This window comes from Dromiciops gliroides, chromosome 2 (assembly GCF_019393635.1).
Source record: "Dromiciops gliroides isolate mDroGli1 chromosome 2, mDroGli1.pri, whole genome shotgun sequence".
NCBI lineage: Eukaryota > Metazoa > Chordata > Mammalia > Microbiotheria > Microbiotheriidae > Dromiciops > Dromiciops gliroides.
Window position 1 is genome coordinate 647,902,781 of NC_057862.1, and position 22,934 is coordinate 647,925,714.

General features: G+C 50.5%; 1 protein-coding gene across 3 annotated transcripts in view; it reads right to left on the reverse strand.

The window, feature by feature from the left end:
* Positions 1 to 22,934, reverse strand: part of PIEZO1 (piezo type mechanosensitive ion channel component 1) — a 183,384-nt gene that overhangs the window by 51,606 nt on the left and 108,844 nt on the right. For 2 of the 3 annotated variants that reach the window (XM_043984201.1, XM_043984199.1), the window contains exons 3-10: positions 19,832 to 19,954; positions 16,650 to 16,692; positions 16,103 to 16,256; positions 5,192 to 5,360; positions 4,513 to 4,726; positions 2,612 to 2,783; positions 2,256 to 2,351; positions 1,348 to 1,435 (exon numbers count right to left, since the gene is read on the reverse strand). In XM_043984201.1, the coding sequence (XP_043840136.1) occupies positions 1,348 to 1,435; positions 2,256 to 2,351; positions 2,612 to 2,783; positions 4,513 to 4,726; positions 5,192 to 5,360; positions 16,103 to 16,256; positions 16,650 to 16,692; positions 19,832 to 19,954 (1,059 nt within the window). The remainder of the gene's footprint in view (positions 1 to 1,347; positions 1,436 to 2,255; positions 2,352 to 2,611; positions 2,784 to 4,512; positions 4,727 to 5,191; positions 5,361 to 16,102; positions 16,257 to 16,649; positions 16,693 to 19,831; positions 19,955 to 22,934) is intronic. The other variant, XM_043984200.1, reaches the window with a different exon arrangement.

Below are 22,934 nucleotides of genomic sequence, written 5' to 3' on the forward strand. Positions count from 1 at the left end.
CCAAAGTGGAGCCATTAATGGCTCATGCCAATATGGTGGCAGGTCTTTAGCAGTGTGTCCTATGGATAGATTCTTGGCCCTGCGTTGGTCCAATTTTTTATCAGTCACTTAAATGAAGGCATAGATGACATATTTCTAAATTGAAGATGACATAAAGCTGGGAAAGATATCTACTGTGTAAGGATAAGGGTCTGAAGAGATTTCAACAGGCTAAAATGATAAGCCAAATATTCATTAGATAAAATTTAAATGGAAAGTCTTACACTCAGGTTCAAACAACTGAACTTCCCAAGGACAAGCTGAGAAACCTGTGCCCAGACAACTGTTTAGATGAGAAAAATCTGGGGGTTCTAGTGGACTGCAAGCTCAGTGTGAGTCATGAGAGACATGGGAACCAAAAAAGTGATTTTGATCTTTGGCAGCTTTCAGAATGCATCTGGAGGGCTATGTTCAGTTCTAGGCATTACACCTCGTAGGAGAGATACTGATGGACTGGAGAGTGCATCTACAAGGACCTTTGAGGGACTTTGCCAAATCCTCAACTCAGGAAAGGGTCCGATTCCTGACAGAGGATCTCAGGATTCCGAATGGGAAGAGGACTTGGGATGGTGGGGGAATTGGAGGCTGTGCCATGGCAGAATCGATTGAAGACACAGGGAATATTTGGTCTGGAGAAGACAAGTCTTTGGGGAACGAGAATCGAGGATCGCTGCCTTTCAGGAGAAGGATAAAGGATTAGCCTTTCCCTGCTTAGCCCACGAGGGCTGAAGTGGGGACAATAGGGGCAAGCTGCAAAAGGTGGATTTAGCTCATTTTCAATGGAAGCTTTCTAACAATCTGAGCTAACCAAAAAGGTGCCCTGGGAGGCAGTGGGCTTCCCCTCACTGGAGGTCTTCCACTGGAGGCTGGATGACCCATTGGGAATGTACAGTCTCAAGTACAGGTAGAACCAGAGGGCATCTGAGGTCCTTGTCAACTTCTGGGATCTCGGAGAGCAGATCTGGCTGGAGGAAGGGCTCGGGTGGGCCCCGGGGAGTATCAGGAGGAGAGCAGAAAAGGGGACAGACTCTCTTGTCCGCATGGCTAGTCCTGCCTGAAGAAGATGGAGCTGCGGATAGGACAAGGGGATGACTGCCCTGGCGCACTCCCACCTCCCATCAGCCAGGCTGGAAACAGGGTCTCGACTTCCATCCTGATAATACTCAGACTCTGTCGCGTCTCTTGGCCGAGTGGTGTTTCCCAGGTTAGAAAACTGGCCTGCGCACAGTGTGGCTCAGCAGTGAGAGGGAGAGCCCAGGACGGGAGCCTTCCTCTACCATCCCCTGACCTGGTCCCTCAGGCTCTTACCCGGCCGATGCTGGGTCGGTGTCTGGCTGTTCAAGACGTGGATAGTGCAGTTCTCTGTGGAGCTGGTGGGACTCCCTGGCAGCATGTTCTGGAAAATGGATTCATCATCATCACCAGCAGCAGCAGTATTTGTGTAGTGCCTACTATGTGCCAGGCATTGGACTGAACGTTTTACTAGATTGATCCTCACAACAGCTAATAAGTGTTTGAGGCCAGATTTGAATTCAGGTCTGCCTGACTCCACGAAGTCCGCCTACTGTGCTACCTAGCTGCCTTTAAAAGTGAGAAGCCTTCATCCCCTAGGGACAGGGAATGAGCCGCTAGAAGCATGGAGAAGGGGGAGGCATGTGGGTTGGGGGGCCCCTAAGGGAAGGAGGCAGTGATGGTGAAATAGATCACCTCTGTTGCAGTTATTACAGCACACCTCCCTTCACAACTGCCACCCATATCATCCCGGGCCTCGGAGTCCCCAGAGAATCAAGGACAACCAGGTTGAAGAAGCTCGGTTCCTGCCTCCTCACTGGGCTACCTCTCTCTAGAACAGGAGTCTCTGGCCTTTGGGGTGGCCTGGACCCCTCAGGCAATCGGGTAAGACCTAGGGACCTCTTATCAGAACCGTGGTTTGAAATCTTTGAGGAAAACACTCAATTGTAGTTCGAGGTTAATCAAGAATACTCTTTTTCCCTGTCCCATTTCAGGGATCCCCTGGAATCTCTCCATGGAATAAGGGTTCTGCAAATTGCTGGCAGGGGTCTGCAGGGCCAAGGTGAAGGAGACAATTGAGCCAATGCTAAACAGTCCCTCTTTCTGGTCCCCACTGGCTGTCCTGAGTCAGGTCTTCAATGCTCCCTGGTGAACAGGCCACCAAGTCTTCCCCTGAGGGAGCTAGAAGGATGGTGGGGTCTCACCTTGGTTTCCTCCATGGCTCGCCCCCGACCCTGTGGCGCCTGGCCCACCTCCATCAGCTCCACTTCTTGTTCTCCCTCAGCATCCTCCTTCTGATCCTCAAGGCAGGAAATGACAATAAAAACTCATTTCTGTGGCACCTCTTAAGTTTTACAGTGTATGAGCTAGGACCAGCCCCGGGGTCTTCCATCTCCAAGTGTCCCTTCCAGTATGCGCAAGGAAAGTGGGGGCATCAGCTCCCAGCATCTCTCTCCCCTTTCCCAGAAGAGCCCGGGGTCCTCCCTGCCCCAGCCGCTGGACAAACAGGCTCTGGGAGTGTCTGCAGGGACGCTGCCAGGGCCTGACCCAGACCCCTCACCTGCTCAGAGGGGTCCAGCCTCCTCAGCGTGAGCAGCAAGACCACGGTATAGTACAGCAGCAGCAGAACGCCCGGATTCGCATACACGGGCCAGTCGTGGCTGGTGTTAAGGACCAGCGCGTTGGGGTTGGTGCAGTTGGTGAGGCTGATGATGTCCTTGAGACCAAAAACCCTGCAGTGGAGAGGCAGCAGAGTCACCCACCTCCCGAGCACAGGGCACCTCGGGACTCAGGAGGGAGGGGAAGGCGGGGCTCAGGGAGAGGGGAGATGGGAGCTCAGGGGAAGGAGATATGGGGACTCAGGGGGAGGGGAAGGTGGGGCTCAGGGGGAGGGGAGATGGGAGCTCAGGGGGAGGAGAGATGGGAGCTCAGGGGGAGGGGAAGGTGAGGCTCAGGGAGAGGGGAAGGTGGGGCTCAGAGAGAGGGGAGATGGGAGCTCAGGGGGAGGGGAAGGTGGGGTTCAGGCAAGGGGGCAGGTGAGGCTTAGAGAGAGTGGAAATGGGAATTCAAGGGAAGGAGAAGATGGATCTCAGGGCTGGGGGAAATTACAGTAAAGTGACAGATGAAGGCTTGGGAAATCAGGTAGAACTAGAGATCTAGGGTGTGGGGAGGACATAGGAGCTTGGGGCAGGTAGGGAAAGATGAGATCTCTGGGGGAAGGGAAATGAGAGCTCAGGACCAGGGGATTATAGAGGCTGGGGAAGAAATGGGAGGTGGGGATGGGGATATGTGGATGGAGAAGAATAAAAAATAATACCCAGCATTTCTATGGTGCTTTAAGATCTGCAAAGAGCTTGATCAATATCATCTCATTTTAGCCTTACAACAATCCTAAGAGGTAGGTTGCTAGTATTACACCCATCTTACAGATGAGAAAACTGAAGCCCAGAGAGGCTGTGACTTGTCCAGGGTCACGCGGGTATGGGCCTGAGGCCAGATTTGAACCTAGATCTTCCTGACTCTAGGTCTCAGGCTCTACTCTTGCACAACCCAGCTACACAACCTAGTCTGTGAAGGAGACTCAGCACTAGGAGGGGAGATGGACATTGGGAGTTGGAGGAGATGTGGAAGCTCTTGGACAGCTGGGGCTGGAAACTTGGAAGAAGACAGGAGTTCAGAGGATGAGGAGGCTCAGAGCTTGGTACTAAGGTCAGGCCTTGTGGGAAGTGGAGGAGGTCTCATGACTGGGAGGAAAGGATTCTTCTGGTCCTTCCTAGACACCCGCACCCCTTTCCAACACTTAATCCCACATTTTAGATTGCATGCAATAAATCCCTAATCACAAGACTGTGGGGTGACTCATGGTCTGTTTTCAGAAAGGATGAGGGGCCTGAGGAGCTGAGGAGAGGGGGGAGGAGGGCAGAAAGGGCCCTCAGCCCCACTCTTAGGCCCACTGCAAGCAGGCTGGGTTTCATGATCATTGACTCCACAGCTGTGGGGTTAGGTCTCTCCACACCCTCACCTCCTTTCTATCCTGGCCAGTTCCCACAGACTGAGGGCTGTGAGTTCAGGTCCAACTGGCAGCCCCTCTCCTCCCATCTCCCCCTCTCCTCTGTTCCCAAGCTCCCTGCAGAGAGGTGGGAGGTTATGGGTAGGGAATGTCTCACCAGCTGTCAGACACAATGAGTTCCCACCCCCACCCCTACTTTGCTACATAGGAGGCTTCAATGAGAATGGGAGTTGAGACAGAGAATGGGAATATTCGAGAATGATTGTACAGTAAAAACAAAAGGCATCACTAAAATGCATTTCAATCCAAGTTCTTCAAAGGGTATGAAGTCCAGCTTGGCTGGTTTCAGTCCCAGGTTCTTGGGCCTCCCTGGATCCTGGACAACTGGGATGGACCCAGAGGTGGCATCTCCCAGGCCCAGCTACTAAGCTACCTGGAAGTCTGGCCCTTACCTGGCCCAGATGCCAGCAGGTGGGAGCAGTGTCTGAATAAAGGACGTCTGATAGCAGTAGAGGCAGATGAGGTGGCCACCGGAGAAGAAGCCAATCATCACGCAGAGAGCGTTGAAGCCCAGGTGGCTGATGGGGAAGTGGCAGGCCCACCAGGTGCAGAGGCCCAGGAACAGCAAGTAGTAGGTGCTGGAGAAGGCAGAGGGCAAAGTGATGCCTGCATAAAGACAAGAGACCCCCCCCAGGTCTGTCCTCTGTACTTGCAGCGGTGAGAGGGGGATGGGAAGGCATGGGAGACATCTCACGGGCATCCTGGCCTTCCCGGGCATTGGGGCAGGGATTTGTCCAAGGTCACAAAGGCAGTCAGGAGCTGAGCTGAGATTTGAAATCAGGTCTCCTAACTCCCACTCTTCCCACCTCCAGTCTCTCCTACTGGCTCCTAATCTTGGCTTACTCTGTGTGGGCACACAAGTGGGGATCTCCAAGTGTGGCTTAGGCGGGGTGCTGGGAAGCCAATTGCCAGAGACCTCCAGTTCCAGCCCTGGTCCTTAGGGTTGGTGGAGGGACTAAAGGACGCAGTCCTTTGAAGCCATCTGCTTCTGAGCTGAGGCCCGGGTAGATAACGGGCCGCCCCAGGCTTGGCTCAGTACAGGGTTTCTGGGTCAGTGCCCGGAGTGGGTACCTGCCAGAGCTAGCAATACAATGGCCAGGGTGTTCCCCATCGCTTTCAGCAGCCAGTGGACGGTGACCCTGAGCTTCACAGCCAGGCGGGATGCCCGATTCGAGGCCTCCTCTGGAATTCCTTGTGGACACACTTGATGGTTGGCATTGGTCTCTCTCTCATCATTGTCCTGAATTCAAAAGGGAGAGGGAGAAAGGGAGGAGGAAGGAAAGAAGTCAGGGAGAGAGGGAAGGAGGGAGGAAGGGAGGGAGAGGGAAGGAGGGGAAAAGGGAGGGAGAAAGGGAAGGAGGAAAAGAGAGAGAAGGAGAAGGAAGGAAAGGAAGAGAGAGGGAAGGAGAAAAGGAGGGAGGGAGAGGGAAGGAAGGAGGGAGGGAGAGAGAGGGGAAAAGAAGGAGAGAGGGAAGGAGGAAGAGAGAAAGGCAAGGAGGGAGGGAGACAGAGAAAGGAAAGTAGGGTGAGAGAAAGGGAACAAGGGAGGGAAGAAGGAAAAGAGAGAGGAAAGGAGGGAGAAGGGAGATGGGAAGAAAGGAAGGGAGGAAGGCAAGGAAGGGGGAGGCAGGGAGGGAGAGAGGGAAGGAGGGAGGAAGAGAGGTCATTAAATCAGGATTTAGAGCAGAAAAAAACCCTTGGAGATCATCTAGTTCAGCTTGACCCCTTTGTTTTTACAGCTGAGGCCCAGAGAGAGGAAGCGACACAAACAAAGCAGAAGAACCAGACTCCAATGGTCGCCGACTCTAAAGTGTGGGCTCTTTCCACCACTTCACTCTAGATGGGCCTGGGCTCCCTTAATCCCCACATCCCTTCTGTGGGGCTTGGGCTCCCCACCCTTCACAGGCTTCTCCTCCCACCTGCAATACTTGTTCAGGACTGGTCGCTGGGAGGCGGGGAGCATGAAGAAAGGATGATGGGAGAAGTCCTAGGGAGTGCTGCTAATCTTAAATCTCTCAATTCTTCCCCAAATACCAAACCTAAATGGCTGCTCGGTCCCTTCTTCCATTCTCAGTCTGTGGGTGGGAACCCCTGATCTTTCTCAAGCCGGGCCAGGCAGACAGCTGAGCTGTTTGTGAAGGTGATGAATAAGACACCCATTTTTCTTAGCCCTTTCTCATGGGCTTCTAAAGCAGAGACATTTCCACTTGGCTTTGGAGAAAACATGCCATCAGGGGGAAAACATCTGCTCCATCCCAAGACCCGTCATGGGGGCTGAATTTTGTTCTATTCTGGCACACTGGAGCCGTGGGCAATCTGACCCGTGTCAGGTGCTCATTACAAACATTTTTCCATCTTTTTTTTTTCAATTATCAAGCATGAATTTTTCTCTCTTTCTTATATTCATCTCATCCTCTTTCCCATTAGGAAAAAAGAAAAGAAAAACCAAATCCTTGTAGCAAATATGCCAGGTCAAATACAACCAGTCCCTACATTGGCCATGTCCCAAAACGTGTCCTAGTCAGCATCTTGAATCCATCACCTCTCTGTCAGAAGATGGATAGTAGACTTCGTTGGTCCTTAGGAATTGTGGTTGGTTATTGTACTGTTTGATCGCCAAGCCAATGAAGGACATAAATAGAGGATCAGATTGGGAATCCTCTCTCCAGAGAATGCTGAGGCTGAGATATCATTGAGGTCAGTATGGTTGTGAGAGGCAAGGGCTTCATGCTGATAGGGAAATATGGGTTTGATCACTAAACCCCATGATATTATAATCAGGGATCCCCCACCAAAGGTGAAAGAAAAAGAAAAAAGGGGGTGATTTCACTCAAAGAGTAAATTTCTGGAAGTCATTACTGGGAGATAGGGTGCACGATGAAAAGAGAAACATGCTGAAAGCAGTTTTTGAGAGATGGGAAGGAATCCAGATCACAGATTTTGAATTGGAAAGGACCCTAGAGGTCACCTAATTCAACCCCATCATTTTAGAAAGAAGGAAACTGAGGAGGATCTAGGGAAATGACATGCCTGAAGTTATTCAGGCAGTAAGTAGCTGGGCCGGACCCAAACCCCAGTTTTTTTATTTCAAATCTAAGCCTCTGAATTGTACCCAGATGGACAATGCTTCTGACATTAAATCAAGATGACTGCATCAATAGCAGAAGGGGGCAGAAGAAAGGTGAGGAAGGATTTAGGGGAAACTTCTGGGTGGTTGTGGGAGGGATGGTACAGCTATTGTAAGGCGGGAAGCCAGTCTGGAGGCTCTCAACCTTGGCCCTGAGTGCCCAGACCAGCTGGTGGAAGAGATTCAAGAGGAAGGGGGGGACTGGGGTAAAGGAGAAGCAGTCACATGTGACATTGCCTCATTCCAACATTTCTGCCCACCCCCTGGCCCAGGCACTGGGAAATCCCACTGAGAGGTCTGCTGTGGAATATTATGACATTTAGGGGGGCGTGGGGTTGATACAGAGTCTATATTTGATGGGAAAGGCAGGTGTTTGGAAAATGGGCATGCTGACTCCAAGCTCGCCCACAGGCTGGGGCCAGGGCCAGCTTCAGCTCCCTCTCCTAATGGGCCCATTTGGCATGTGGCAAAGTTTCCAGCAGGGAACTTGGTTTGCTAGTTTTGCCTCACATCTGTTGAGCTCCAACCAGCACATTATCTTCTTAGTACATGTGTGTGTGTGTGTGTGCATGTAGTATGTGTACATGTGTATAAATGTGAATTACATGCATGATTGTGGGGGGTGGTTGCAATTGTTTAGACGTGTGTGGTTTTGTATCTGTGTGGGGTTGTTTTTGAATGTGTGTACGTGCCTATCTGGATGCCTAAGAGTGTGTGAAGTAAGGTTGGACTTGAAAACCTTCAAGGTCCCTTCCCACTCTAAGTTTCTTAAATCCTAGGTCTCACTCTCCCATCTCAGTATGGACTTTTAATAATCTTTTCCCCTGTGAACAGGGCTTTCTATTTTTACAAGGTATATCATAGGAAGAAATAATGAGCAGGATGGTTTCAGAAAAACCTGGGAAGACTTACATGAACTGATGCAGAGTGAAGTGAGCAGAACTAGGAAAACACTGTACACAGTAATAGCAACATTGTGCAATGATCAACTGTGAAAGACTTAGCTATTGACAACAATACAATGATTCAAGATAATTCAAAGGACTCATGATAACAAATGCTAGCTACCTTCACAGGGAAAGAACTGATGGAGTTTGAATGCAAATTGAATCATACATTTTGAAACTTTATTATTCTTGATTTGGGGGGGTGGGGGTCTGTTTTCTTTCTTTTTTTTTTTTTAGTGAGGCAATTGGGGTTAAGTGACTTGCCCAAGGTCACACAGCTAGTAAGTGTTAAGTGTCTGAGACCGGATTTGAACTCAGGTACTCCTGACTCCAGGGCCGGTGCTCTATCCACTGTGCCATCTAGCTGTCCCGGGGATCTGTTTTCTTTTGCAACATGGTTAATACAGAAAAAATGTTTTGCATGACTGCACATGTACAATCTATATCAAATTGCTTGCCTTCTCAAGGAGAGGGGAAAGCAGAGAAGAGAATTTAGAACTCAACATTTTAAAAAACAAACATTAAAATTGTTTTTATGTGTAATTAAAAGATACAAATTTTTAAAAAGATATATCACAAGACCATAGATTGAAAATTTAGAGGCTGATAACTCCAATCCCTTCATTTTATAGATGAGGAAACTGAGACACAGAGAATCTAAGTGACTTGCCCATGGTCATACAGCTGTCTGGGTCAGGATTCAAACTCAGGTCCCTCCATTATCTCTTTTCATTTCAACTTTGGCAAACATTGGCTACTATATTCAAGGCCCTGTGCTCAATGCAGGGGGGAATACAAACATAGATATGACACTGAACCTGACCTCAAGGGGTTTACAGTCTAGTGGTGGAGGTGGGGAAGAGGGACACAGGCACCTGTAAGTGAGAAGGAGAAAGAGAATAAGAACAGGCCAAGTGAGATGAGCAAGTGAAGAAAGGCCTTGTTTTTGGCTTCAGGGACGAGGTTCAGGGAAGGCTCCATGAATGGAATGGTTAGCAAGATAAGCCTTGAAGGGAAGGATTTCTCCTTAGGGCTGAGGGATAGAAGGGGGAGAAGCGGAATAAGTAAAAATGTGGGGACAGTCATATCTCCCCTTCCCAAAAGGTAGATAAAAACCATATTGTTTTCATTTGAAGAAACTGAGGCCTGGTGGAATGACGTCACTTGGCCAAGGTCACTCAGGTAGTTGGCAATGGGGCTGGTCTTGGAACATGGGTTTCCTGATTCTATTCCAGAGTACTGACCACCACACACACATACACACACAGAGCCCAAGGCTGAGATCCTGGGAAATATCATACTCCCTTTGCTAACTCACGCCTCAAGACTCATTCCTGCCCTCCCCTTTGGAGGAGGGGAGCCCCTAAACAAGAAGATCTATAAGGCTTCCTAGACTTTCAATGTCTCTCCAAAAAACATTCTTTAAAAGAAAATTCATGGGGGCAGCTAGGTGGCGCAGTGGATAAAGCACCGGCCCTGGATTCAGGAGTACCTGAGTTCAAATCCGGCCTCAGACACTTAACACTTACTAGCTGTGTGACCCTGGGCAAGTCACTTAACCCCGATTGCCTTACCGGAAAAAAAAAAGAAAGAAAAAAAGAAAATTCACTACTTAAGGCAGACCACCATCTTTCTTTCTCCCCTGCCTTCCACAACTCCCCACCCTCAGCCCACCCCAAGGGTCTGGAGCTCTTAAGGAAGAATTTTCTGGAACTCGTTGGTTGGGCTGAAGCTCCGGGAGCTGGAGATGTTGGAGAGGCAGTGAGGAGGGGTACAGGGAGTTGACTTCCTCCTGGCTCCCCAGGACCTGGTCTTCAGCCAATGACCTCCAAGCCCCTGAGTGATGTGTGCAGTAAGTATGTCAGAGCCTTGCTGCCATGTCCCAGCCTGCTCCAGGAAACCCCAGCTCAGCTAATGAGAAAAACAGAGGCCTGGAGTCTTGGCAAAGAGAGCATCCCCTACCCACCCACCCACCCTGGGGCTAAGAAAGTACAAGAAGGCTGGGCCTTGTATAGAGTAAGAGCCTAATAAATGTTGATCTGAGAGGAGTGGTGGGAGGGTCGAAACCTAGGCGGAGAGAAAGCCTGACAGGAAATGCAGCAGATTGAGGGGCTAGAGGCTTGCAAAGGTCATTCGGCAGTCCCAGTTGTCCAGAGCAGGAGTCGGGCCCAACTTGGTTTTGGAACACCCCTGGGGGGCCAGGCCTGGTAAGTAGCAAGCACGGGTCTGTGTTACTTTGGAGAAGGGGAAGTGTTTCCAGGCGACTGAAGCATCTCTAGGGGATGAGGCTGACTCTGGCTGATGTGCTGGGATAGACTGGAGGGCACCAAAGGAGGAGGCCAGGAGGGCAAAGGGCCCTGGGAACATAACACACAAGGATGGGCTGAAGTAATGGGGAGGTTTGGCCTTCAATAAGGGGGACTCTGAGAGCTGCCTGCAGGTACTGGAAGGGCTGCCCCGGGCATTAGGCTGGGCCCAGAGGGTGGAACTTGGGCTCGATGTCAAGAGAACCTTCCTAACAACTAGAGCCACCCCCAAATGCCTCCGGGGTATTTCCTTCCCTCACTCAGCTCAGAATCCTACAGACTGGAGGTCACTGGTCCCCTTTCTTTCTTTCTTTCTTTCTTTCTTTCTTTCTTTCTTTCTTTCTTTCTTTCTTTCTTTCTTTCTTTCTTTTTTTTTTTTTGGTGAGGCAATTGGGGTTAAGTGACTTGCCTAGGGTCACACAGCTAGTTAAATGTTAAGTGTCTGAGGCCGGATTTGAACTCAGGTCCTCCTGACTCCAGGGCCGGTGCTCTATCCACTGCGCCACCTAGCTGCCCCTACTGGTTCCCTTTCACTGAGGCTTCCAAAAATTATAGGAACCCATAGATTTAGAGCTAGAAGCAACTTTAGAGGCAGTCAAGCCCGACCCCCTCGATTTACAAATAGGGAAACTGAGAGTGAAGAAGTTAAAGGATTTGCTGGAGGTCCAACGGCTAGTCAATGCCAGAGATCTCCCTGCCTCCAAGCCCAGCGCTCTAACCACTGAGCGACGTGGCCTCTCATGCCGATGACCACTTGGTGGGGCTGTTGTCCCGGGAATTCTCATTCAGCTATGGACTGGACAACCCTTGAGGCGGTTTTCATAGCTAAGATTCAATAAACCTGTTAAACTCAGCCTTACTCTAGGATGGGACCCAATTTCTAGCACGAGGAAGGATACTTCCCCTTCATGTAAATCCCCACTGGGGTAGAGGAGATATGCACTTCAATGGGTTCTCATGGGAACAGTACCTCCTACTGTCCTCACAGCCAAGAACAAAACCCCAGGCAGTGAGAGGGGGGCCGTGCCCCCATGGTGGGAGCCAGGCATGACCCTAACAGGATTCTGGCTCCTCAGTGTGCTGGCTGGGAGCCAGAAGACAAATTCTCTCCTTTCATTCTCTACCACTAAATCTCCATGGGGCGCTGGTCCAAGATTTCACCCCTGAGCCTCTTTCCTCATCTTTTAAGCTGTCAGAAGGCCTGTTGGGAAGAGCACGGGTCATAATGAACGTGCCTTTCCTCAACCTCTAATTCCCAGACATCCTTTCAAGCTCCCCAGAGGAGCCTTCTCCGATTCTCCCCCACTCCCATCCCCGTCCCACCCCTGTGACAACTTCATCCCCCTCTGACCTCACAAAAGATCATAGCATTTCGAGCTGGAGGAGAGCCCAGCCCAACCCCTTAGTTTAAATAAAAAGAAATGAATTCTCACAAGTCACAGAGTCATAGATTTAGAACCAGGAGGGTCCTCAGAAGCCATCCTGGCCCATTTTACAGAGGAGGAAACCGAGGCCCAGAGAGGTTCAGTGACTTGCCCGATGTCACACAGGTAGTAAGTTTCAGAGGCTAGATTTGAATCTAGCCTCTGAAACTTTCTCTTTCGACTGCAGATTCAGAGCTCTTCCCATCCCAGCACTATGCCTCTCTCATGCACACGGATAGAGCGGCTGATTTGGAGTCAACATGGCCTGGGTTCAAACCCTGCTTCACAACTCACTAGCCTCGTGACTGGTCGCTTCATCTGATGTCTGGGCCTCAGTTTCTTTAAATAAGGATAATACTAGCTTCTAAGCCTATAGGATTGTCGGGAGGATCAAAGGAGGTAATATACACAAAACTATTTAATCTCCATATCGCCTCCCTGTGGCCAGTGTGATGCACTACTCCGTGGTGATTCAAGTTTAATCCAACCATGCTGCCCAGAGTGCTTTGGGAAATACCCAGCACTACCCAGAGGGATCATTGTTATTAGTCTCCTGGCTGGGGGAAGATGGGTGGATCAAGGCCGGCTGGAACCTGAGGTCATCGAGTCCACCCTTTTGAGATGAGGAAACTGAGCCCCCCCTCCCCTCAAAGTAGCTCGCCTAAGGTCAAAGGGGTTGGAACCGTGGCCATCTCATCGTCTCCACTTCTCCCAGTTGTCCTCAGATAACAGGGAGCTGGTGGACAGTGGGGATGCTGGGAGACCTCAGGCAGTGGAAGGTGCTTTGTAAAGTCCTTTAAAGGACTGTGTGAATGTGACCTCTTCTCGTCCCTCCCGGGGGTCAGGGCTTCCCCCTGGTTCCAAAGCTTCAGACACAGATGGTTCTTTCTAAGCATCCCCAGTAGGGTGGGTGTTGAGCTGGCCAATCCCAGGCCAGGACAGCACTATGGGGAGGGAACACCCTCTGGGGGGCGTGATTCCTATAGATTTCTGAGTCGGTGGGTCTACGTGAGGCAGACAGAACATTGTCATCCTTTCAGCACCCTCCCCCTCTAAGGAGGGGCTACCTGGAGCAAGGGAGGAGGAAATGGGAGTCCCTCAAACTCTGTAACAACTTCCCAGCTCCCAGGGGTCAGCAGCGTGGCCCAGCCCCGCCAGGCTTCCTATAATGGGAGCTCTGTTCCTTGGTATGTTTGTTGCCTGTCAAACTGGTAACCAGGAGGAGGTAGATGGGGAGGAGGAGACCTGCTCCCTGGCCCTCTGAGTCATTTGTATGAGGCATGCAGAGGGGGATGGAGGGGTGTGTGCATGTGTGTGTGTGTGTGTGTGTGTGTGTGTGTGTGTGTGTGTGTGTGTGTTGGGGTGGGAGTGGAAAGTAGCCCAGAACATTAGGAAAAAGGAAGGTAGGTAGCAAACTCCAATGCCTGCCCCCAGGTTGGGAGAGGGGTTGATGGGGCAGCAGCTCACTCCCTGTTCTCTATTTTAGCTGGACCAGATGGCCCCTGGGCTCCTCCTGTGCCCAGACTAGGGTTTCTGGGAGCACTCAGAGGGGTGGGGTGGGCAGAATGTGGGTGGTGCTGGCAAGCAGGGCATATAGGGAAAAAAAGTGCAGGGTTATGAGGGAAGCTTCCAGGCTCTGGCTTAGGAAGGAAGGAGAGCTAAGATTATTTATTTCTCTTCTCCCGACCTCAGCCCCCTGCTCACCTAGGAAGAGATGAGAGGCTCATGTAGACTCATACACTGGTTTTTTTTGTTTTTTTTTTTTTAGTGAGGCAATTGGGGTTAAGTGACTTGCCCAGGGTCACACAGCTAGTAAGTGTTAAGTGTCTGAGGCCGGATTTGAACTCAGGTACTCCTGACTCCAGGGCAGGTGCTCTATCCACTGCACCACCTAGCTGCCCCGACTCATATACTGTTAATGGACAGAAAGAGACTTACACGCTGTTCAGTTATAATCCTTTGAGTCAAGATGGAAACTCAAGTCTTCCTGATGCTAAGCCTGGCGCCTCACCTCTGTCTCTCCTGGTCTACATCACAGTCTAACTGCCCCTCCTTTGACAGACGAGGAAACTGAGACCCGCTGAGTTGAAGGGTCACATGGCTACAAGTGGCTGAAGTAGGGTTCCACCTAAGGCTTTCCTGACCCTAAGTTCACTGTTACACCATAGAGCCCTCCCCACCCAGCCCCCAATGAACAGATAAGGAAATAGGCTCTGAGCAGTTAACTTGCTGGGGTCCCCCAGAAGAGGCGGAGCCAGGACACAACCCCAAGTCTACTGACTCCCAGCCAGCATTCTTTCCAACAATAATGCTGGTAATAACAATAACAATAATTATAATTGCATCCTAGGGTGCTCCTTGTGTGAGGGATTGCTTCACAATAAGTTTGTGGAATAAATACATACAAGTAGTATTATCATCCCTTCACAAATGAGGAAATAGAGGCACGTGTGTCAGCCAGCTTTGGGGACAGCCCAGGTGGGATTGGCCCCAGTGGGGTTCCTGGTTTGGGCAAGATCTTCTTCTGCCACTTTGATCAAAAACAGGGAGGAGGTTGGGGAGAGTAGGAGAATGAGGAGTGCCTAGCAAGCATTAGATTGGAAGAGGCAGAGGAGTTCAGTGATCAGTGTACGGCCCTTCTGCTTATCTCCAGTCGTCCTGATATCTATCTTGCCACTGGACCCAGGTGGCTCTGTAGGAAAGAGTGAGGCTGGCGACTTTGCACAGCTCTCTCTCACTTAAATCCAATTCAGCCAAAGTCATGATATCACCCTGACCTCACAGTCCTCTTCGAGAATGAAGGACAAACAACGACAATATATCTATAGAGGATGCCATCCCAACTTGACCAGCTGCTCTGGTGTATGTCACAGCCTTGAGTGACTCAGAGTCGGAGGGGAACAGATAGGAAGTTGGGGCAGACCTCAGAGCTGGGAGCCAATGCAGGAGATAACTGGAATAATAGGAGACAGGTAGTGTGTCTGCCAACTCCTTGGCAAGCGTTCCCCAACCCTTCTCACAGGCTCTGTACTTGTAGTTGACCTACCCTGGCCAGAATCCTCCTCTCAATGGGCCCTGCTGATGCCCAGTCCCCTTCTGGGCAGGAGGCAGCTGCCTATTCCAACCCCAGAGCCAGTGGGCTGGCCACTGTTTGGAGCCAATGGGCGTCCATTGTGAAGGAGCTGGCTGTTGGCACTAGGGAAAGAGTTGATGCCCAGGGCCACTGGGTGAGTCACAGCGGTGGCTGGGTTTTCCTTCATGTGGTTTTCAGGGAGGGCTGCTTTTTGGGTGGGGCATGGGAGGAAGGGGGAGGCCAGGCAGGAACACTCTCATGAGCTGGACTGTGAGACTGCCCGTGTCACCCCGAGCATAGAAGAATATCAAGGCGTCAGTGAAAAGCACCCATGAGGGATTAGGGGAGAGATGCTTGGAGTATGTAGCTGGGAAGGGAGGTTTACAGATGTGTTGTGGGCATTGGGTCCTCACTACTGTCCCTCCCCAGGAATACTGGCATGGGAGAATCCCAGGCTGCCTCAGGAGCTTCTGGGAGGCTGAAGATGCCTGACTGTGAAACAGCAACGGCCTGTCCCTTCCTTCCCCATTCTCCCGACCCTCCGTCTGGTGGCTTGCTGAGAGGCTTCTCACACTGGGGATGCGGCTGCCCTGAACTATGCCCGCTTCCCAGTCTGGCCCCTGTCATTAATGGCAGGCACAGATGTGAGGACTGACAGCAGAGCCCTAGTGAAAGAAGCCCCCCAGGAAAGAAGGTCCACGTTGAGTGCCGGGCCCTTCTCACCTTTCAGACTCCCAGGCTTCAGACCTTTCCAGCGGTTCTAGAATCTTAGGCTCATGAGAACTCTAGAATGCCTCATACACACATGTGTAAGCCAGTGTCTGGGTGCCTCTAGACCCCTACCCTGCAAGGATCTAGAACCCTCCTCTACCATGTCCCTAGATCCCAATCCAATGCCATTTCATCTTGTTGAGAGAACCTGAGCACTGGAGAATCTAGATTCATTTAAGCCCTGGAACCTTCAACCCATGTTTGCCCAATCTAGCACCCAAGAGGTCTAGCTAGCCCTCAGAGTTCTCGAACTTAACCAAAAGCTAAGCATTCTACACCTCCCCATCCCTTCCCAACGGGCATTCTAGAACCCAAACCAGGAGCTCCAACGCACCTGTTCCTGTGGCTCCAGGACCATTGAACGCCGGGCTCGGCGGGCCTGCTTCACAAGGCGGTTATAGAGGCCCAAGCAGATGGAGGAGACCACAAGGATGCCCAGGTCTGGGGCCACCAAGCGCAGGGTGTTGGGGATGTCATCCAAGTTCAGTCTGTAAAGGTTTGAAGTACGTCGAGTTAGGTAACATGTGGCAGTGTCCCAGCCAGCTCTCAGATGGGGGCTCATGTCAGGGTCAGGATAGGGATCTCCCCCAGAGGATGATCAGGAAAGGAGATGGCCAGGAACCATGGCAGTGACCAAAGCATAAATGTCCCACTGTGATCTAAGCTGCTGCCCAGCCCCTCCAGGGGGCCAACGGATGTCAGTGTGGATTGGAACCAAAGCTTCCCTGGGAGAGGTCAAGGAAGGCTTCCCAGAGGGGGTGACCATTTGAAATGAGACTTCAAGGATGAGCAGAGTCAGGAGTGGGAGACATCTTGCCATAAGGCAGCAGTGGGGAGAGATACCCCTGTGGGAACAGGATGGGCACAGAGGACCCTCTTACCTGGTGATCCCCACATGACAGGCCAGAATCTCCCAGGAACTGCCTATAAGAGAATAGAGAGGCCAAGGTCATTTGGATCAGCTTTTTCCAACACCAACTATCTGGATTCTCCTTCCCCCACCCCCAGCTCTCTAGCTGGTGAATATCATGGCACCCGGTACCACTCCAAAGGCCCCAAGGAGTCCGACCTTTGTCAGAGGTGAGGCCGGCCAAGTCAACTCTGGGGTGGCTCCAGCTCCTGGGATTTGGAGCGAGGAGGAACCCATAGTTTACACATAAAGAAACCAAGGCTCAGTGAGCTGACAAGATGTTCCCAAGGTCATACCTTTTTTCAGAACCTTTCCTTCTTTAAGTCAGCCCTTTGACCCTGTGATTAGTTTTGCTCCCAAGGTCACACTTAGCATAACCAGGATTGGAACCTAGAACCTCCAGCCACAAATCCAGCAGACTTTCCCACTAGGTCAAGACACTTATTCCTTCACTTGCTATTGCCAGAAGGCCCAGGTCAGGGAATCCAAAGTGCTGAGGGCCAGGGAGACAATGCAGGGTAGGGAAAAGATCCCGGAATGGGCAGTCAGGGACCCTGAATTCCAGTGCCAGCTCTCCAGTTACTAACTTACTCACTATGGGCCTCCTCTAAGCCTCAATCTCCTCTTCAGTATAATGGGAATGCAGTCATCCCTTCCCTGTGAGAATCCAATGAGATAACAGGCGGGAAAACCCTCCAAAAAGCTGAATGATCAATAAACACAAGGTGACATTCTTACATGAATCTAAACCAAGCCGTCAACCCCAGGAACATGTGGCCAAGGTAAGGTGTCAGAATGTTGAGTGTCAGAGAGCAAGAGGTGGGAGCAGACAGGTCTAGGAAGGGCTACAAAATGGGGACAGGAAAGTTTCACGGAAGGTAAAGTCAGGGTGGGGGTGATTTCTGCTTCTAGGTGAGCAATCTTGATTCCATGAGGTCAAGAGCCACAGCTGTCATGTCTCTGTAAAAATTGTAAGGGGAGGGGCAGCTAGGTGGTGCAGTGGATAGAGCACTGGCCCCGGAGTCAGGAGGAATTGAGTTCAAATCCTGCCTCAGACACTTAACACTTAATAGCTGTGTGAGAAGGAGGGGGAGAAGATAGAGCTGGATGATCTCTAGAGTCCTTCCCAACCCTGTCAGTCTGTGTTCTAAGGTCCCTCCAAACTCTGCCATCCTGTGTTCTAAGGTTCCTTCCAATCCTATCAGTGTGTTCTGAAGCCTCTCTTAACTTTCACATTTTGTGTTCTAAGGTTCCTCCCAGCTCTGACATCCCAGGTTCTAAGGTCCCTCCCAGCTCTGACATCCCAGGTTCTAAGGTCCCTCCCAGCTCAGACATCCCAGGTTCTAAGGTCTCTCTCTCTCTCTCTTTTGGTGAGGCAGTTGGAAGTTAAGTGACTTGCCCAAGGTCACACAGCTAGTAAGTGTCAGGTGTCTGAGGTCAGATTTGAACTCAGGTCCTCTTGACTCCAGGGCTGGTACTCTATGCACTGCGCCACCTAGCTGCCCCCTAAGGTCTCTCTCAGACATGGCATTCTGTGTTTTAAGGTCCCTCCCAGTTCTAATATCCCATATTCTAAGGTCTCTTCCAGACCTGGTATTCTGTGTCCTAAAACATCTGTCCCAGCTCTGACACACCATGTTCTAAGGTCTCTCCCAGACCTGGCATTCTATGTTCTAAGGTCCCTGCTCTAAAGCCTCCTTTATCTCTTACATTATGTTCTAAGGTCTCTCCCAGCCCAGACATTCTATATTCTAAGGTTCCTTCTAGTTCTATCAGTCTTTGTTCTAAGATCGCCCCTATCCACTGTGCCACCTAGCTGCCTGTCTCCCTTCTAATTCTAACATTACATGTTTTAAGGTCCCTCCCAGCCCAGACATTTTGTGTTCTACATTCTCATATTCCTTTGTTCTTTGAATTTTATCTTCTAAGGCCTCTCTCGGCCCTCACATTCTGGGTTCTAGAGTCCCTTGCAGCACTGACATTCTGGGTTCTTATGTCTCCCTCCTTGCCCTGACATTATATAGGCCCTCCCTGCTCTCCCTCTCTGTGAGGCTCTACACAGTAGCCAGCTGGGTCCCTGGGGGCTGAATCAAGGCCTCCAAGGTGGGGTGGACGCCAGAATAGAGCAGCTGGGAAGGTCAGGATATAGCAAACAGGACTCTGCTGCGGGTTGGGTGACTACTTCTCCCCCTCCCTCCTGAGCCCTCCAGTCCTGCATGAGCAGACCCCGCCCGAGTCCTCTTACAATACAGGAATGGGGAGGCCGCCTGGACTGGGCAGGGCTGGGCTATTCTTGGGAGCGTTTGGTGCTGGGCACATGTGGAGCGGCCCTAAATCGTCGTCTGGCTTTCCACGAGGGCTCCATATTAGGTGGCGTCTGTACGGTGACAGGGGTGGGGAGGGAGGCCCAGAGCACCCCAGTGAGATGCCGGGAGCAGCTGGGATCTTTCTTTGCCTCTGAGTCTCTGCGGGGCAGGGGGTAAGGGGAGGGATGGGGAGGGCAAATGAAAGGGGACAGGGAGCTGGGCAAAGGAGGAGGGGGAGGGGGAGAGAACTGGAGCTTGGGACTGCACAGACTCAAAATTCCTCTCCACTCTGAGCAGGCAGTAGTGACCACCTCAGTGGGCCAGCTGCGGGTGGGGGAGGTAGGTCTCCAGGTCATCTCTGTCCAGGAAGTGCAGGATAGATTGGGAGATCACCGAGCCTGTTCCTTCTTTGCTGCCCCCCTTCCCTCATTCCCTCCCACCCCGACCTGGTCCAAGAGAATTCCAGAGGTGCAACAGACCAGATCCTTGCGCCCGCAGGCCCGGCTCCCACCAAGAACCATTCCGTGGCATGACCAGAGCTCCAGGATCAGCTACGGCCCAGTGGAAATGCTCTGTCCTAGCCATAGTTGGGTGCTGATAGAATAAGGGATAAAGCGCCCCATCACCTGGGATTAAGGCCTCACTGTGTGCATCCAGATTATCATCCACCTCCCTAGACTCAGGGCCCCACCCTTGGCTCTACCAAACTGGGATGTAACTCCAGCGGCCCATATCAGATGCTGGTGAGGGAAAGTCTGAGGACTTCCTCCAGGGGCCAGATTTGGTCTTCCCTGGTCTTCCCATCAGCCCCCTGACTCCTGCCCCTCCCAAGACCCAGGCTACTCACAGTTGGTTCCGAGTAGCTCATCCAGGCCAGGCACTGTGTACAGGCATATCTGAAAGGCAACGTGAGCGATGAGGAAGAGGACGCTGATACACAGGAGAGCTCGAAGAAGGTGGCCTGTGGAACCTAGGAGACAGGTGGGGAGGAGAGATGGAAGAAAGACACTGTGATAGGCAGTCAGCCTGGACGCTGAAAGTGGGTTTGGGCTCTAAGGCACAAACACAGGGTGCGGTAGGTGTGACTAGACAACAAGCTTTTGCATAAGACAAAACAAAAAGAAAATATATTCTGGGGGTTTTAGCGGACTGCAAGTTCAATTGTACCAGAACACTGACAAGGCAGGGCTTGTCCGAAGGGGGATCTTCAAGAGGCTGTCGTCTAAGGAGCTGGGAAGTTGCTTAACTTTGCGGGGCTAAGGGGAGAAGGGGACATGATTTCTGTCATTTAAGTATTTCAAGGATTGTCACGTGGGAAAAAAGGATTCACTCTGTTCTACTTGGCCCCAACAGACAAAACTAGGAGGGACGGATGGAAGTTTCAGAGACGGCGATTTTGGCCAACTCGAAGGACCACCCACAATCACGGAGGCCAAAAGCAAACGGCTCTTAGTGAGTTCTCCCCTCACTTGAGGTCTTCAAGCAGAGGCTGAGAAAAGTGGCAGCGTGGGATAGAGGCCAGGATACTGCAGTTTGGAAAGTCCAAGGTCAAAGCATGCTTCAGACACTTAGCAGCTGGGTGAGCCTGGGCAGATCCTTTAACCCCTCCGGGCCTCAACTTCCTCCTCTGTAAGGAAAGGGGACTGGACTTGATCACCTCTAAGAGCCCTTGCAGCTACTCATCCATGACCCAGTGAAGCTATGACTCACAGGCCACGTGACAAACCCAGGGAGCAGAGAACACACACAGTGCAATATTAATATATGCATTCCCCCCCCAGCCGCTAGACCATAAGCTTTTTTGCTTGCTTGTTTGTTTTTGGAAGTCTTTTTTTTTTGGTTTGTTTTTGTTTTGCGGGGCAATGAAGGTTAAGTGACTTGCCCAGGGTCACACAGCTAGTAAGTGTCAAGTGTCTGAGGCTGGATTTGAACTCAGGTCCTCTTGAATTCAGGCCTGGTGCTTTATCCACTGAGCCACCCAGCTGCCCCCAGACCATAAGCTTCTTGAGGGCAAGGTGTAGCTAGCATCCCTCCTTGTATCTCATGCCCCTTGAACAGCATCTTGCACATAGTAGGAATTTAATTCAATGCTTGCTGAATAAATTAACAGATCCTGAATCTGTCCTTCCTTCACTGGCCCCTGGTGTGAACTTGGGTCATTGACCTCTCTGGGCCTCAGCTGCTACACTGTAAGTGGGCTGCTCACATTTTTATAGCACACTGACTGACATACAACAGCCCTTTGAGGTGGGCAAGACGAATATTATTATCACCATTCCACTGGTGAATATTTAAACTCCTGCAGCCCCAGTTCCCACCAAGAACCATTCCATGGCATGAGCTAAGTTGGTGTTTGTTTGTTTGTTTGTTTGTTTTGTGGGTAATTGGGGTTAAGTGACTTGCCCAGGGTCACACAGTTAGTAAGTATCAGAGGATGGATTTGAACTCAGGTCCTCCAGCCTCCAGGGCCAGGGCTCTATCCACCAAAGCTGCTCCAGAAATTACATTTCAGAGAGGTAGAGGTGACCTTGTTGAAGGTAAATTTCAGAGTAAGAAACTCCAATCCCAGTTTTCTGGTTTGCAGTATGCTCTATCCTGTCTTTACTGCCCATCAGGGTCTGTGTGGCCATGAAGTCCAATCTCTTCCACCCACAGATGAGGAAACTGAGGCAGAGGCTGTGACTTGAGCAGGGTCATACGGTTGGTGTATGAGGAATGCCTTAAACTTGGGATTTGCCCAGGGTCACACAGCCATTGCTACCCTTTGTAGACCCAAGAGAGAAGAATCCATAGTCAAACCTTGAGAAAGCCGCGGCGGGACCAGCTGGTTTGAGCTGTTACCTCTGCAGACCAGCAGAGGGTGCTGTAGCACATGTAGAAAACTCCCTCTGAGTCCAGACTGAGAATTTGTTAGGTGGGGGTGTCTGGAAAGACTTATGAATGCCCTGGACCCCTGCATCCCTCCTTGTGTCCCTCCAATAATCTCAAGCATCCTCCAACATCTCCCCCACCCACCCAACTGCCTTCCAGCTTTGACATTCCCCAGAAGGGCCAGTGTTGGGCCAGGTATCATGATGGATGGAGTTCTTTTTTTTTTTTAGCTTAAATAAATTATTTTGATTTTTTAGCTTTTAAGCTTTTTTTTCATTATTATTATTATTTTTTTACATATAAGGTATTTTATTTTTTCTGTTACATGTAAAGATAGTTCTCAACTTTTGTATATACAAGCTTTACAATTTCAGATTTTTCTCCCTCCCTCCCCCCTCCCCTAGACAGCAGGTAATCTGATATAGGTTATATCTATATATCTATATATACATATAGATATAGATATAGATATAGATATATACACACACATATATATATACACATAATAACATTAATCCTATTTCTGCATTAATCCTGTTACAAGAGAAAAAATCAAAGCAGTGATGCAAAACCTCAAAATAGAAAAAAAAACACAACAGCACCCAAAACAAAAGAAATAGTATGGTTCAATCAGCATCCATACTCCACAGTTCTTTTTTTTTTTCCTTCGATTTGGAGATCCTCTTCTATCATGAGTTCCCTGGAACTCTTCTGTACCATTGCATTGGTCCATCACAGTAGGTCAACACTCAATGTTGATGATATTGTGTACAATGTTCTTCTGGTTCTGCTCATCTCACTCAGCATCAGCTCACGTAAGACCCTCCAAGTTTCTCTGAACTCCTCCTGCTCATCATTTCTTACAGCACAATAGTATTCCATTGTATTCATATACCACAACTTGTCCAGCCATTCCCCAGTTGATGGGCACCCCCTCAACTTCCAATTCCTTGCTACCACGTAAAGAGCAGCTATAAATATTTTTGTACATGTGGGTCCCTTTCCCCCTTCCATGATTTCTTTGGGAAAAAGACCTAAAAGTGGAATTGCTGGGTCAAAGGGTATGCACAGCTTTATCG